General features: G+C 42.7%; 1 protein-coding gene across 7 annotated transcripts in view; it reads right to left on the bottom strand.

Annotated features, from left to right (window-relative positions):
• Nucleotides 1–1395: 1395 nt before the first annotated feature.
• Nucleotides 1396–14864, bottom strand: part of LOC137370144 (probable E3 ubiquitin-protein ligase HERC1) — a 480710-nt gene continuing 467241 nt past the window's right edge. For all 7 annotated transcript variants that reach the window (XM_068032400.1, XM_068032409.1, XM_068032373.1 and 4 more), the window contains 2 exons: nt 13601–13906; nt 1396–2058 (listed from right to left, as the gene is read on the bottom strand). In XM_068032400.1, the coding sequence (XP_067888501.1) occupies nt 1873–2058; nt 13601–13906 (492 nt within the window). In that variant the 3' untranslated portion in view covers nt 1396–1872. The remainder of the gene's footprint in view (nt 2059–13600; nt 13907–14864) is intronic.

Genomic DNA, 14864 nt, shown 5'->3' on the forward strand with positions numbered 1-14864 from the left:
CAAAAAGAAACCAACTGCTGAATGTAGTATATTGTGTGCCACTTAATTAAAAATGTAAATGTCACCCTATTTAATCACTGGCTGTTGGAAAGGTTTGTAAGAAACTATAACATTTCCTTTCATGTTTTCTAAATGAAGGCACGTTTCTGTCAGTGCAAATGATATAATAAACAGATGAAATTTGTAAAAATATTTTGCTGATTTGTTTTTCTCAGTTTCAGCTTTTAACTTTTTAAAGCCAATCACAGGATACTGATAGGTTATGTTGTGCTGTTATCAGCTGCTGGGAATGTTGCCTGGGAAGTATATCATGCTAATCAAATACTATTCCTTGATGTTCTGAAACTATTCATTTTTGAAGTACATCCTTGGAGATCAGAGGCATTTTTTTAATATAGGTTTTGACAGCAATTCGTTTTTTAAAAAATGTACTTTTAAAAAAAGTACTGCTCCTAACGAGCAGTTAAAGCAATGGTAAATCCTTTCCTGGGGTGGGGAGGGTAGGGGGTGAAAAAATTGAGTGGGAAGTGGGAAGGAGGCTGTTCCCGACACCTTCCTGCCTCAACTACAATTTTACGTGGGGTGGCTAGAACTGACCTGCCCCTCGCCGGCCAACCAACGCCTTTAAGTGGCCAATTAATTGCCACTTAAGGGCCTCCACCCACCACCACTGGTATTTTACCCCCAGCGGCTGGATGGCAAAGACCCCTGCCTTGTAAAACCAGGAGGCTTTCTTGTGGACTGATGGGCAGCCATCCTGATTGGGCACCCTGTGCCTCACACAGGGCTGCCCCCGATGCCCCAACTGGTCCCAATGCACAATTGTCCCTGGTGAGGCCCCAAAAACATACTTTCTTTCCAGGGTGGTGCTTCCGATGGCTGGGTGTAGGCCCAGCAGTGGCCAACGCTCGCAGTGGTGCTGCTAGGACTTAGAGCTTCCAGCCTGCTGATTGGCCGGCAGCTCCATTAGGTGGAACTTGCTGCCTTAGGAGGTAGAAGTCCTGCCCAATACCAATTAAGCAAAAAATCCCAGAGTGGCTCCCCAAACCCAGCGGAGGCGGGTTAATCAATTTTTCGGCTGGTGGGCAGGGGCTACTGCCCAACATAAAGTTCCAGCCTTGGTTTTGTGTCAGCTAACTCTCCCTCATAATCATTATAACTACACTGAAATAAAACCTTCACGTTTTTGCAATCTGTAAAGAACATTCAGTCATTGAAAGGGATAAACAATCCTTTTTGTTCTCACTAAATTGGCTCTTTAAAATGTATGCAACATAATGGGTTACATTCATGTGCTAAGATATAATTTGTTTTCCTATCAATTATTGTTTCATCAGTCAGTAAGTACCAAGCATGAACATGCATTGGCCACAGAAAAAAATGCTATGAACGATGTTAGCACACGCCGGATCCTTTATTGTTCAGTGTGGTATGGAAAATTATTTTAGTACCAAAGAATTGGATTCACATAGTCAAGTTTCCATAATCAGGTTACTGTTTGGCAATCATCCACCCTGGTTCTGTACACAAGATGCTTAAATTAGGCAAAGTGCTGCACTTAGTCATTGTACCACATGTACATGCTTTCTACACAAAAATCATTTTACAATTTTACAGGATGTAGTTAATTCCTGATTTTAAGTAGTGCACAAAATCAAACTAAACAGTTTTCTTTAAAAGGTAACACTGGTGCATTTTTGGTGTAAAATTTTGTGATGTAGCAAGTAATTATCCTGTAATGTAGAAAAGATCAATTTAAAAAAATGCTCGACCAGCAGTAAGCTGCTTAGTTCTTGTTTTCTTAATCTCCTGAGATTCCTTTAAATGAAAAATTGACTTTCGGGGGTATGGTTGTATTGAAGATAGCAGCTCTCAGTATTCGTTATCTGAACCTTCTCCTGTGTCAGCATTCCTGGAAAGCATGTAGTTGTCCATGTCAATTGATCTGCAGTTCTGAATGGCATAGCGCAAACGTTCTGCCATCACCGGTTGGCTCGAGTAAGGAGGCAGTCGAAGCTGGAAGAAGCAAGTCTGGGCTGTAGGAAGTCCATCGACTGGCTGCACAACCAAATAAAAAATAAAATGTTAACAGAATAAAAGCGTGTATGTTATAAACAAAACATAAAACTGTGAATGACCTCAGTTGTTAATATACTTTTTTTAGTGGAGGAAAACAGTGACAAGATTATAAGTGAGATTTTTCACTCTGATGCATCAATGTTGCATTTGTGGGGCAGAACATTTCATGGGAACAAACTACCAGCTATTTTCAGAATAAGGAGTACTGGGGGGTTCAGGAGGCTTATACGGCTGAATGTGAAAATCTCATTTAGAAGAAACAAAATTATAATAATTAGGCTGCCTTGCGTTTTGAGGGTTGCATATGAAATGCAATATGCACCTGCCTGAAAGAGGTATGGCCTTCAGATCTTGGGTGGTTTAGCAAGTGAGAGTTGTAGGTCTTTGGCTTTTATTTTTGTTTCATAAGCAGAGTAGCTCCAGCAATGACTTCTCTTCCAACCACTGCATCATTCTCTACGGACTGCTCTAAGGATCAAACCTTTCCTCATCCATATGATTCCTCTTGCGCCATCAGTCGCAGACAGGGACGATGATGATACCCCAGCGACACCTCAAGTGCAACTCTTTGATGGTTCAGTGATATCAGTCTGCTCTTCCTTCATCCAGAATGTTCTCAACTTCATATTCTATTTGACAATAAAGCAGTCTTTGACCTCATATCCTTTCCATAAAATGACTGCCTACTTCGATCTCTAATTTCACCTCCATTGATTCCAATCAGCCCACCTTGGCTGAACCCTCAGGTGTTTGTCATCTCCAGAAGAACTAATCCAAGGCACTCCTGGCTAAACCTCCCCTCCTCCACCCTCCATAAATGTCAACTCATCTAAAAATGTTGACCATATTATTACTGGTATCAAGTCTTGCCCATCCATCATGCCAGTCCTTATGAATCCAAACTAGCTCCTGGCACCTTCACAACTTAAATAAAATTCTTGTTCAAACCTCTTCATGGCATTGGCCCCCACTATTTCTGTTACATTCAATCTATTCTACAGCCCTACTATACTTGGTTCTTTGACACCGGTCTCTTCTGCATCCTTCTCCTCTCTCTGCACCTTCATATGCCTTGGCTCCATGCTCTGGAATTTCTTCCTGAAACCTCCTGCCCACTTATCATCCTCATCTAAGCTCCAACTCAAAACCCATTTTGAGCAAGTTTTTGGTCACCCTTTCTATCCACTCCTTTTGATTTTGCCTCTGTTATATGCCTTGAGACATTTTTCTACACTGGTAATGCAGTAAGTAGTGAGCATGATAGCAGCAGACTTCAGGAGGACATAGACTGATGAAATGGGCAGACAGATGCCAGATGCACTTTAATGCGGATAAGTATGAAGTGATGCACTTTGGGAGAAATAACATGGAGAAGCAATACAATCTAAATGGTACTAGTCTGAGGGGGGTGCAAGGACAAAGGGACCTGGATGTACACATTCACAAATCTTTGAAGGTTACAAGGCAAGTTGAGAAGGTAGTTAAGAAAGCATATGGGATTCGTGGCTTTGTAAACGGGGGCATTTAATACAAAAATAAATAAGTAATGCTAATCCTCTACAAATCTCTGCTTATGCCTCAGCTGGAGCAGTGTACACAATTCTGGGCACCACGCTTTAGGAAGGATGTCAAGGCCCTGGACAGATTGGACAAGCTGGTATTGTTCAAAATTATGAGGGGCTTTGACAGAACAAGTAGGGAGAAACTATTTCCTCTGTCAAGTGGGTTGATAACCAGAGGTCATAGATTTAAAATAATTGGCAAAAGAAGTAGAGAGGCAATGAGGAGATATTTGTTTGCATAGATGGTTAAGATCTGAACACACGACCTGAAAGGTTGGTGGGATCAAATTCTATAGGAACTTTTAAAAGGCAACTGGACATGTACTTGAAGAGGACTAATTTACAAGCTTAGGGGGAAAACATTGGGGTGTGGGGGTAAATTGAACTGGTATTCACAGTTGTGATGGGCTGAATGGCCTCCTTCTGTGCTGTAAAATGCAATGATTCTACTAAAGGCACTACACAAAGTCAAGTTGATGCTTCCTTTTTAGGTGGACTTTTTGGTCATTTTCCATATAGCATAGAAAGCGGCTTATTGTGTCTGTACCTGATTGATTTTTTTAAAAACACCACATTTAGTTTATAGCTTTCTAGTAACTGTCCCCCATTGCTTAGGATAGGCATTCTTTTTGGAATTCCTCTCTCCCTCAGAGTATTTTACAGCCATAAACTGAGACAGCTACACGTGTAACAGAGGTGAATTCGGCAGACCTATTAATCCCAGCCAATGCCATGTCTTCTGAAGTCGGATCTCTAAACCATATCCACGTGTACAATATTCTGTCCATGGTGGTGAAAATCAGTGCTGACTTGAACTTCTATGACACTGGTTTTGTCAAGTGAGATCTGTAATATCCAATCTGTAGAGCACCACTGGATAAATCATGTCTGGCATTGCTTGCCAGGATTTTTTTGTTTTTTCGTGGATGTGGGTGGCACTGGCAAAGCCAGCATTTTTGCCCATCCCTAATTGGAAGGTGCTGGTGAGCCTTGTTGAACCACTGTTGTCTTTGTGGTGTAGGTACACCCAGAGTGCTGTTAGGTAGGGAGGTCCAGGACTTTGAGCGATGAATAAGGAACAGTGATACAGTTCCAAATCAAGATAGCGTACGAGTTGGAGGGGAACCTGCAGGTGGTGACATTCCCATGTGCCACATTCTCTTGTTCTTTGAGGAGGTAAAGGTTGCAGGCTTGGGAGGCGCTGTTGAAGAAGCCTTGGCGAGTTGCTGCAGTGCATCTTGTATATGTTAGACACTGCAGCCATGGTGCATCGGTGGTGGAAGTGAATGTTTAAGGTGGTGGATGGGGTGCCAATCAAGCAGATTGCTTTGTCCTGGATGTCTTTAGTGTTTTGGAGCTGCACTCTTCTAGGCAAGTGGACAGTATTCCATCACACTCCTGACTTGAGCCTTGAAGATGGTGGACAGGTTTTGGGGAGCCAGGAGGTCAGTTACTCACTGCAGAATTCCCAGCCTCTGACCGGCTCTTGTAGCCACAATATTTATATGACTGGTCCAGTTAAGTTTCTGGTCAATGGTAACCCCCAGGATGTTGATAGTGGGGGATTCAGTGATGGTAATGCCGTTGAATGTCAAGGGGAGATGATTAGATTCTCTCTTGTTGCAGATGGTCATTGCCTGTCACTTGTGTGGCACGAATGTTACTGCCGCTTTAATCAGCCCAAGCCTGAATGTTTTCCAAGTCTTGCTGCATGTGGGCATGGACTGCTTCATTATCTGAGGAGCTGTGAATTGAACTGAACACTGTGCAATCATCAACGAACATCCCCATTTCCGACCTTATGATGAAGCAGCTAAGATGGTTAGGCCTTGGTCACTGCCCTGAGGAACTCATGCAATGATGTCCTGGGAATGAAATGCTTGGCCTCTAAACAGCTACACCCACCGTCCTTTGTGCTAGGTATGACTCCTGACAATGGAGGATTTGCCCCCAACTCCTGTTGAGAAGTTCATTTTTTTTTTGAAGGAAAGTGACATGTACCAAGTGTGCGTCTGGGATTCCATGAGGGCAGGGTTTGACTGATGGAACTGCTACGGGTATATGAGTTTCTTTTGGTAGTAATAAATGCCATAGCAGTAATAAGAGGTTCCATTCCACTAACGAGTGTGACCATCAGAGCTACATCATGTAGTTGGATGCCAGGTAGCTCTGGAAGATGGCATGACATTTAAGCTGCGCCAATCAGTAGTCCCATCATTATTTAATGAATTTCTACACCAGCTGAATGGATTGGGGTGAACTGGGAGACTCACTTGAACTATAGTTGATAACACCAGTGCAAAATCTACAAAATAAGGCAGAATATAAATATTTGATAAGCAGGCTGAAACAGAATATTCTGCTGCTTGAACAGGGCTGATAATGTTCTGCTGCACAACTTGAAAAGGTGTCCAAACTGATAGCATTATACAGCATAAAGTACCAAAGCATAAAGAGAAATCAAGATACAGCAGGTGCAAGAGGAGGTAAGAAAAGTCTAAAAGACGGCAAGAAGGTGCCGTAGACTGAGGTATTACCAATTATGTTAGAGTTCAACAAGACTGACGAATCCAACAATATTTACTGCAGAAGCATTTCACTTAAACTCTGAAGTTCCTCAGCACTGTTGCATGATTACAACAACAACTTATATTTATAAAGAACCTTTAGTGGAAAAAAAATCCCAAGGTACTTCAACGGCATTATGAAACAGAATATTACGATGAACCATATAAGGAGATATTAGGTCAGATGACCAAAGGCTTGGTTAAAAGAGGTAGGTTTTAAGGAGTAGCTTAAAGGAGGATAGTGAGATAGAGGCACGGAGTGTTGTAGGGAGGCAAGTCCAATGTGTACAATGAACTGATGCACCAAATCCAAATGACATGACTCTGTATTTTGTTTTACACACCATGCATGCACATTCATTTATCCCCTGCTGCAGAACTGTGCCCTATTACAAATGAACTCTACATAATGTCCAAATGCAATTCCAGAGATTACTGTAGTAGAGCTTGGTTTATTTTGTGTTTCTTACACAAATGTACCCTCCTTGTGACTATCTACAGAAAGTGCTTTCCACTGCCCAATCCAGTGCTGTGGCTACGTTCTACCATTGTGGGAAGGAAGTAAGATGACCGACTGCTGAGAGTGTGGTTGTTCTGTACTTCCTTCGGTTGCATTGCAAGATGGCCATGTAATAGATAGCATTGAATCTTGTCATGCAGGCCACCACCTGCCGAAAATGAGGCACATTAATTTCACCACATGGACATTAAATCTCAAATTGTTGCTGGAAGAAGAGAAGGCCTGTGACAAGAATTTCCAGACCCCTGGCTAGAAAGACATTTTTGCATATTAACAGACAGTGTTTGGACAAAGGAGCTATTCCTTGCTCCAATTCAATCCACAAACAGACGTGGTCAGACCAGTTAGTCACATGACTAACTGGCTGTTGCAGAGTTTGAACTGAGTTTTAAATTGGTGAGACAGTGTTTGAACTGGCAGAAAGCTCTTTACTCCTGGATTGAAAAAGATCTCTCCTGGCTGGCTCGCCACAGCTCTCCTGTCTGCTCCCATCACTTTCTCACGGAACTCCAAAAACCCATTGAAGACGCAGGAACCCCACGAGAGAAAAGGCTCCTACAGTGAGCAAGATTTAAGAAGAATACTGGGCCCAACGAAAAGCAAGATCTACCTACAATCAAGGACTCTACCATGAGCTCGAAGACCCATAACAAAAACTCTTCAGATATTGCCTCAAACTTTTCCACTTTATTTCTTCTGCTCTTTTCTGTTCCTATCTGCATGTGTGTACGGCGTATGCACGCAAGCATGGGCGCGTTGTGTATCCGTAGGTGTTAACCGAATTAGAGTTTAAGTTCAAGTTTAATAAAATGTCACTTTTCTTCTTTAAACCTAAGAAAACCTGTGTGTGGGCTGGTTTCTTTGCCTTATAATTGGAAAGCGGTGAACAAGGATTCACCAAGGGGGAGCTAAAAACACGGTGTGTTTAAAATTAAACCCTGTTAAAGACCAGGTGAAGGTTGAAAGGGACCCCTAGACACCTTTCCCACCTGGTCGTAACAATCTGCTTAGTACCTGGGACTGCTTTCTTGCTGGGTTTGCATGGGTCATTTGAGTAGGGTGGTGGGTTGGTGAAGGTGGCAGTGTTGAATCTTTTCATGCCATGCCTCTGCAAGAATGCAAAAATGTCACTGAACCTTCGTGTCTGGATGATACCCCAGTGTGATGAATCCAGACATAACAGACTTGTGGAGACTGGAGTTAAGGTCCCTTTAGCAACATTTAAGACATTCCTGTGAGAATCCACTGTCCTTAGGACCTGCATTTTTTTTTTATTCATTCAGGGATGTGGGCGTCGCTGGCTAGGCCAGCATTTATTGCCCATCCCTAATTGTCCTTGAGAAGGTGGTGGTGAGCTGCCTTCTTGAACCGCTGCAGTCCATTTGGGGTAGGTATACCCACAGTGCTGTTAGGAAGGGAGTTCCAGGATTTTGACCCAGCGACAGTTAAGGAACGGCGATATAGTTCCAAGTCAGGATGGTGTGTGACTTGGAGGGGAACTTGCAGGTGGTGGTGCTCCCATGTATTTGCTGCCCTTGTCCTTCCAGTTGGTAGAGGTCGCAGGTTTGGAAGGTGCTGTCTAAGGAGCCTTGGTGCATTGCTGCAGTGCATCTTGTAGATGGTGTAGGAATTATAGGGTTGTAATAGTAGGTGATTTTAACTTCCCTAATATTGACTGGGATTGCCTTAGTGCTAAGGGATCAGATGAGGAAGGATTTGATAAGTGTGTCCAGGATAGTTTTCTGAAGCAGTATGTGGATAGCTCTACGAGAGAAGGGGCTACACTCGATCTCCTCTTAGGAAATGAGGCTGGGCACGTGGTTGATGTGTCAGTGGGGGAGCACTTTGGGACCAGTGACCATAACTCTATTAGCTTCAAGATAGTTATGGAAAAGGATAGAACTGGTCCTCAGGTTGAAGTCCTAAATTGGGGGAAGGCTAATTTCGATGGCATATGACAGGAACTCTCAAAAGCTGAATGGGAGAGGCTGTTTACAGGTAAAGGGACGTCTGGCAAGTGGAAGGCTTTTAAAAGTGAAATAGGAAGAGTTCAGGGCCGGCATGTTCCTGTTAGATGGAAGGGCAAGGCTGGCAAGTTTAGGGAACGTTGGTTGACGAGGGATATTGAGGGTCTGGTCAGGACAAAGAAGGAGGCATATGTCAGGTATAGGCATCTGGGATCGAGCGAGTCCCTCGGAGTATAGGGGATGTAGTACTACACTGAAGGAGGAAATTAGGAGGGCGAAAAGGGGCCATGAGATTTCCCTGGCAGATAAGATAAAGGAAAATCCTAAAAGATTCTATGTATATTAAGAGTAAACGGGTAGCTAGGGAGAGAGTAGGTCCCCTTAAGGATCAGTGTGGCAATCTATGTGTGGAGCCACGGGAAACGGGCGAGGTCTGAAATGAATATTTCTTGTCCGTATTTACCGTGGAGAAGGTCATAGAAGCTAGTTAGTTCAAGGGAGGGAACACCGATATCCTGGAGCATATCAACATTACAAAGGAGGTGGTGTTGGAGATTTTGAAGCGCATTAAGGTGGATAAATCCCCAGGGCCTGACCAGGTGTATCCTAGGATGCTCTGGGAAGCAAGGGAGGATATTGCTGGGGCCCTGGCAGAAATTTTTGTATCATCGTTAGCCACGGGTGAGGTACCGGAAGACTGGAGGATAGCTAATGTTGTGCCTTTATTTAAGAAGGGCAGTAGGGATAAGCCAGGGAACTACAGGCCGGTGAGCCTTACATCAGTGGTGGGAAAGTTATTGGAAGGGATTCTGAGAGACAGGATTTATATGCATTTGGAAAGGCATGATCTGATTAGGGATAGTCAGCATGGATTTGTGCGTGGGAAATCATGTCTCACGAATTTGATTGAATTTTTCGCAGAGGTGACCAAGAGGATTGACGAGGGCAGGGTGATGGACATTGTCTACATGGACTTTAGCAAGGCCTTTGACAAGGTCCCGCATGGTAGGCTGGTCCAGAAGGTTCAAACACAAGGGATCCAGGGTGAGCTAGCAAATTGGATACAAAATTGGCTTGGTGATAGGAGGCAGAGGGTGGTACTGGAGGGTTATTTTTCAGATTGGAGGCCAGTGACCAGAGGTATGCTGCAGGGATCGGTGCTGGGCCCTCTGTTGTTTGTCATATATATGAGTGACTTGGATGTGAATGTAGGGGGCATGATTAGTAAGTTTGCAGATGACACCAAAATTGGTGGTATAGTGGACAGTGAAGAAGGTTGTCTAAGGTTACAACAGGATATAGATCAACTGGGAAAGTGGGCAAGAGACTGGCAAATGGAATTTAACGCAGACAAGTGTGAAGTGATGCATTTTGGGAAGTTAAACAAGGGCAGGACATATACAGTGAATGGCAGGGCCCTGGGGATTGTTGTTGAGCAGAGAGACCTTGGGATGCAAGTACATAGTTCCCTGAAAGCGGCAACACAGGTAGACAGGGTGGTGAAGAAGGCGTATGGCATGCTTGCCTTCATCAGCCGAGGCACTGAGCACAAGAGTTGGGACGTCATGTTACTGTTGTACATGACGTTGGTTAGGCCGCATTTGGAGTACTGTGTGCAGTTCTGGTCGCTGCACTACAGGAAAGATGTGATTAAGCTACAGAGGGTGAAGAAAAGATTCACAAGGATGTTGCCTGGTTTGGAGAGCTTGAGTTATAAAGAGAGATTGGATAGGCTGGGTCTGTTTTCCCTGGAACGGAGGAGGCTGAGAGGGGACATGATAGAGGTATATAAAATTATGAGAGGCATAGATAGATAGCCAGAGTCTGTTTCCCATGGTTGGGGTGACTAAAACTAGAGGGCATAGATTTAAGGTGAGAGGGAGGAGGTTTAAAGGGGATCAAAGGGGTAAAATTTTCACACAAAGAATAGTGGGTATCTGGAATGAGCTGCCTGAGGAGGTGGTGGAGGCAGGAACAGTAGCGACATTTAAGTGGCATCTGGACAGGTACTTGAATGAGCAAGGCATAGAGAGATATGGAATTAATGCAGGCAGGTGGGATTAGTATAGATAGGCATTACGGTCAGCATGGATGCGGTGGGCCGAAGGGCCTGTTTCTATGCTGTACGACTCTATGACTCTATGTTCATATCTCACAGGGTCATATGGGGATGCGGTGGCGTAGTGGTAATGTCACTGGATTAGTAATCCAGAGCCCAGGGTAATGCTCTGGGGACATGGGTTTGAATGGGTTCGAATCCCACCAATCTGGAATTAAAAGAAAGTCTAATGGTGACCATGAAACCATTGTCAATTGTTGCAAAAACCCATCTGGTTCACTAAGGTCCTTTAGGGAAGGAAATCTGCGTTTCTTACCTGGTCTGGCCTACATGTGACCCCAGACCCACAGCAATGTGGTTGACTCTTAAATGGCCTAAAATGCCAGTCAGTTCAAGTTTAAGGTCAATTAGGGATGGGCAATAAATGCTGGCCTCGCCAGCGATGCCCACATCCCACAAAACAAATGAAAATAGGGCATTATCCTGGATTTTGTGGCAGTAATGATGGAAAAACTGTCAACATTTACCATTACTCCTCTGAAACTGACAGCAACTTCTGGAGTCTGCGCATGTGCAGCCGAACGTGAAAATCCAGAAGTTGCTGTCAATTAATCTATTCTTCTCCAGGTGCACTGTTGAAGTCCCCCAGAATGCAATCAAGTAGAAATCATTGAACTGATGAAAATGTCCACTTTTACTCAATTAGTCTCGTTATAAAAACCCTTGAAAAAGTTGCACCTGTTGAATGAGGTGAATGAGGGTTTTCAATGGTGTACTAAGTTCATAATTACTGCTAAACAGTCTTACTGGTCCTGAAAGTCTGGTTTCATATTTGTGAAATGACAAATTTTTCCATGATAAAAAAAATTAGATTTTTTTTTTAAGTTTGATATTTTAGCTTCTACCGTAATCCCATCTGAATGTCCCAATGATTAATTTTGCAATCTATTTTATTGAAATTAAAATTGAAGAGATTAGGTGGTTTTTACTTCCTAAATTTCTGTGAGAATACGTCAATGTGATTGGCTGTTGACCCTGCTTGATAACATCCCTGTTGCTGAAGGCCTGGAGATCCTCTTCATTTGGTGCCAGATTTAAAGTGACATCAGGAAAGGAGAAATCCACACCACAGAGACTGCGAGATCTTCGAGGTCGGAAGTGAGGGCTGTCGTTTTGCTGCTGACCATGAAATCCAGCCATTGTTACTATGGCAAGTATGGCTGCCCATAGTTATTGGTATTTTACTATAACATGACAAACCTGCATACATGTTTTAGAGTTGTTTGCACACACTTATGCTACAATGTAGAGTGCTGTTTTTTCTTGCAATAACTGGTCCTACGAATCTGGGGCTGAGGTTCACCAAGCTATCCTCGCTTACCTGTAGCTGCTTCATAGTCCAATGCAGTGGTTCACCAGGTCCCCATATGTTAGCAGGGGACTGGCTAAATAAATCTCCTGGTTTAGAAAAAACTAAAATTTGAACTTTAGTGTACATAGCATTGTAAATAGATGAGCACTGAACATGCACCATGCACTGACTGAGAGAGATGCATTAATCCTAAATTTATTTCAGTTGTTCACTGGGCAGGGGATGCTGGGGGAGTAACTACTGTGTAGAACAGGCCACGGAAGCTAACAGCCGCCAATATTCATGGCTTGCTGAACTCAAACAAGGTCATGGATATTAGGTCATTTTGATATTCTAAAAGGTCAAAAGTAAATTAGTCTGCAAATCCAAACATCCTTCTGCAATAACAACAGTCAGTGAACCAGAAAACAAAACTGCTTTTCCTTTCTGCATGTTGTTGGTGCAAAGGAGAGAAGTAAGTTAGATATAGTTTGGATACATATCTCTGATAAGGACCACAATAGTTTGAAACCATTTTACATCCCATTAACCTCCCATTCAGCCATCACAACACATTTAACAGGTTCTGCATTACATATATCACTTCGCTCTCCAACTATCCGCCATTTCATAAGATCATGGCTGATCTGTTTCTGTCTCGAATTCCACACTTCTATCTACCCCCGATAACCTTTGATTCCCTTGCCTAAGAAGAATCTGTCTACCCCCGCCTTAAAAATATTCAATGACCCTGCCTCTTCCACCTTCTGAGGCAGTCATTGTTCATCTTTTACCAACTTAGCATTTTAAATCAAAACAATAAGTCCATGGTTTCAGAAATTGTAATCAGAACATTGAATGTTCACTGCAAGTGGTAATCACCAACAGTGGATTCTGTTGCAACTAGCCTGCTAGGTTATCTTTAATCTTAAATCAACAGTAGGGACCTAACTGGAGTTGGGAGCTACACCTGCTATGTAAATATAACAAAGCCAGAGAAGTGAAGCAATAGTTCACAGGGTAACGCGCTTTGTTCCTTCAGTGTTACAGCATTTGTATCACTTCAGTCCAGGTTCTCACAAAATCTGAAACAGCCAGCTGGATAGGTCCTGGGAAAGATGAATTAAAATCAACAGCAGCAGCCAGGACTAGGAAGGTTATCACTCTCAATGTCACAGCACTGGAAGAGCTGAACAGAAAAAACAGTCAACAGGGACAGTTGATAGGAAAGCAACAGAACAGAAAGAAAATGTATTAGCAAATGCAAGCCAATATAAAAGAATGTTAATGCATACGAGCTTTGTGATATTGACCCTTGATGTACACATGGATTTTTCTTTGGATTAAGTTTTAGGACATGAAGATCAGTTTATACACAAGTATGTATTATATGCACATCTGAGTATCAGATTGTAATGGCCTTCAAACTTACAACATTTAGTTAAAAGTCAATCATATAAGCCACCAGTGTAGTTTTTCAATGCAGGTCACCTACCCTGTCCACTTTAATAATCTGAAATTTCTGTGTGATGTCTGCAGGGTTGGCTGGCAGCCTGGAGCGTCCAGAGACGAAGCGAAGAAACAGTACTCTCTCTTCATTAGAAAACTCTTGCAGTGTTTGCCAGAGCCAACTCAGTAACTGATGGTTTTCAACAATGTCACGGTAACGCACAACTTTCTTTAAGGTATCTACATTCACTTCCGGCATTCCACATATGAGCTGTTCAAGCTGTCTTTCTGTAAGTAGAGACAGGAGAGGTACAGGGACAATGGCTGACATCCCGTGTCTGACTGCTGCTACCTGAAAATGATTGAACACCACAGGGAAAACGTCAGTTTCTGAAATTGTGTGTTACTCGGTTGCTTTCTCAAATCAAGCAAGGTTAATATATAGCCAAGCAATTTTCTTTTAAACGACGTAACAAATATTTTTCTAAAATCTTTTCTTAAAGCAATGTTAACTAATCCAGTGAATTGGAGAAAATTGAAAGATCTAATTCTAAAGCAGATGAAAATATTGCACGCTCCACTTTTGTAATAGGTTCAGCTCATGTCATACAGATTTGCATTAAGTGGGGAATTAATATGTGAGGCAGCATCGTGCTAGATGATGGCATGTCCAGAGGTGTCACATTGGAATTTTGTCAATATGGGGATCAAGGTATGCATTTGGAAAAGAAAAAAGACTTGTAATTATATAGCACTTTTCACAACCATCGGAGGTCTGAAAGTGCTTTACAGCCAATTAAATACTTATGAAGTGTAGTCACTGTTGTATTGCAGGAAACGTGGCAGCCATATGTGCACAGCAAACTCCCACAAACAGCACTGTGATATTGACCATAATCTGTTTTTATGCTGTTGATTGAGGGATAAATATTGGTCAGGGCACCAGAGATAACTCCCCTGCTCTTCTGTGAAACAATGCCATGGGAACTTTTACATCCACCCGAGTAAGCAGATGGGGCCTCGGTTTAATGTCTCCGCTAAATGATGGCACCTCTGACAGTGCAGCACTCTCTCAGTACTGCACTGTAATATAGTTCTGTATGTAACACATATTGACTGCCAAAGTACAAGTGTTTTAATTAAGTTCTAAATATCAAAAGTGATCAAAATATCAATGTAATCAATTAATATCAAATAGTAATACAAGAGCAAAATACTGTGAATGCTGGAAATCAGAAGAAAAACAGAAAATGCTGGAGATAGTCAGCAAGTCTGGCAGCATCTGTGGACAGAGAAAAACAGAATTAACA

This window comes from Heterodontus francisci, chromosome 1 (assembly GCF_036365525.1).
Source record: "Heterodontus francisci isolate sHetFra1 chromosome 1, sHetFra1.hap1, whole genome shotgun sequence".
In the NCBI taxonomy this organism is placed as follows: Eukaryota; Metazoa; Chordata; class Chondrichthyes; order Heterodontiformes; family Heterodontidae; genus Heterodontus; species Heterodontus francisci.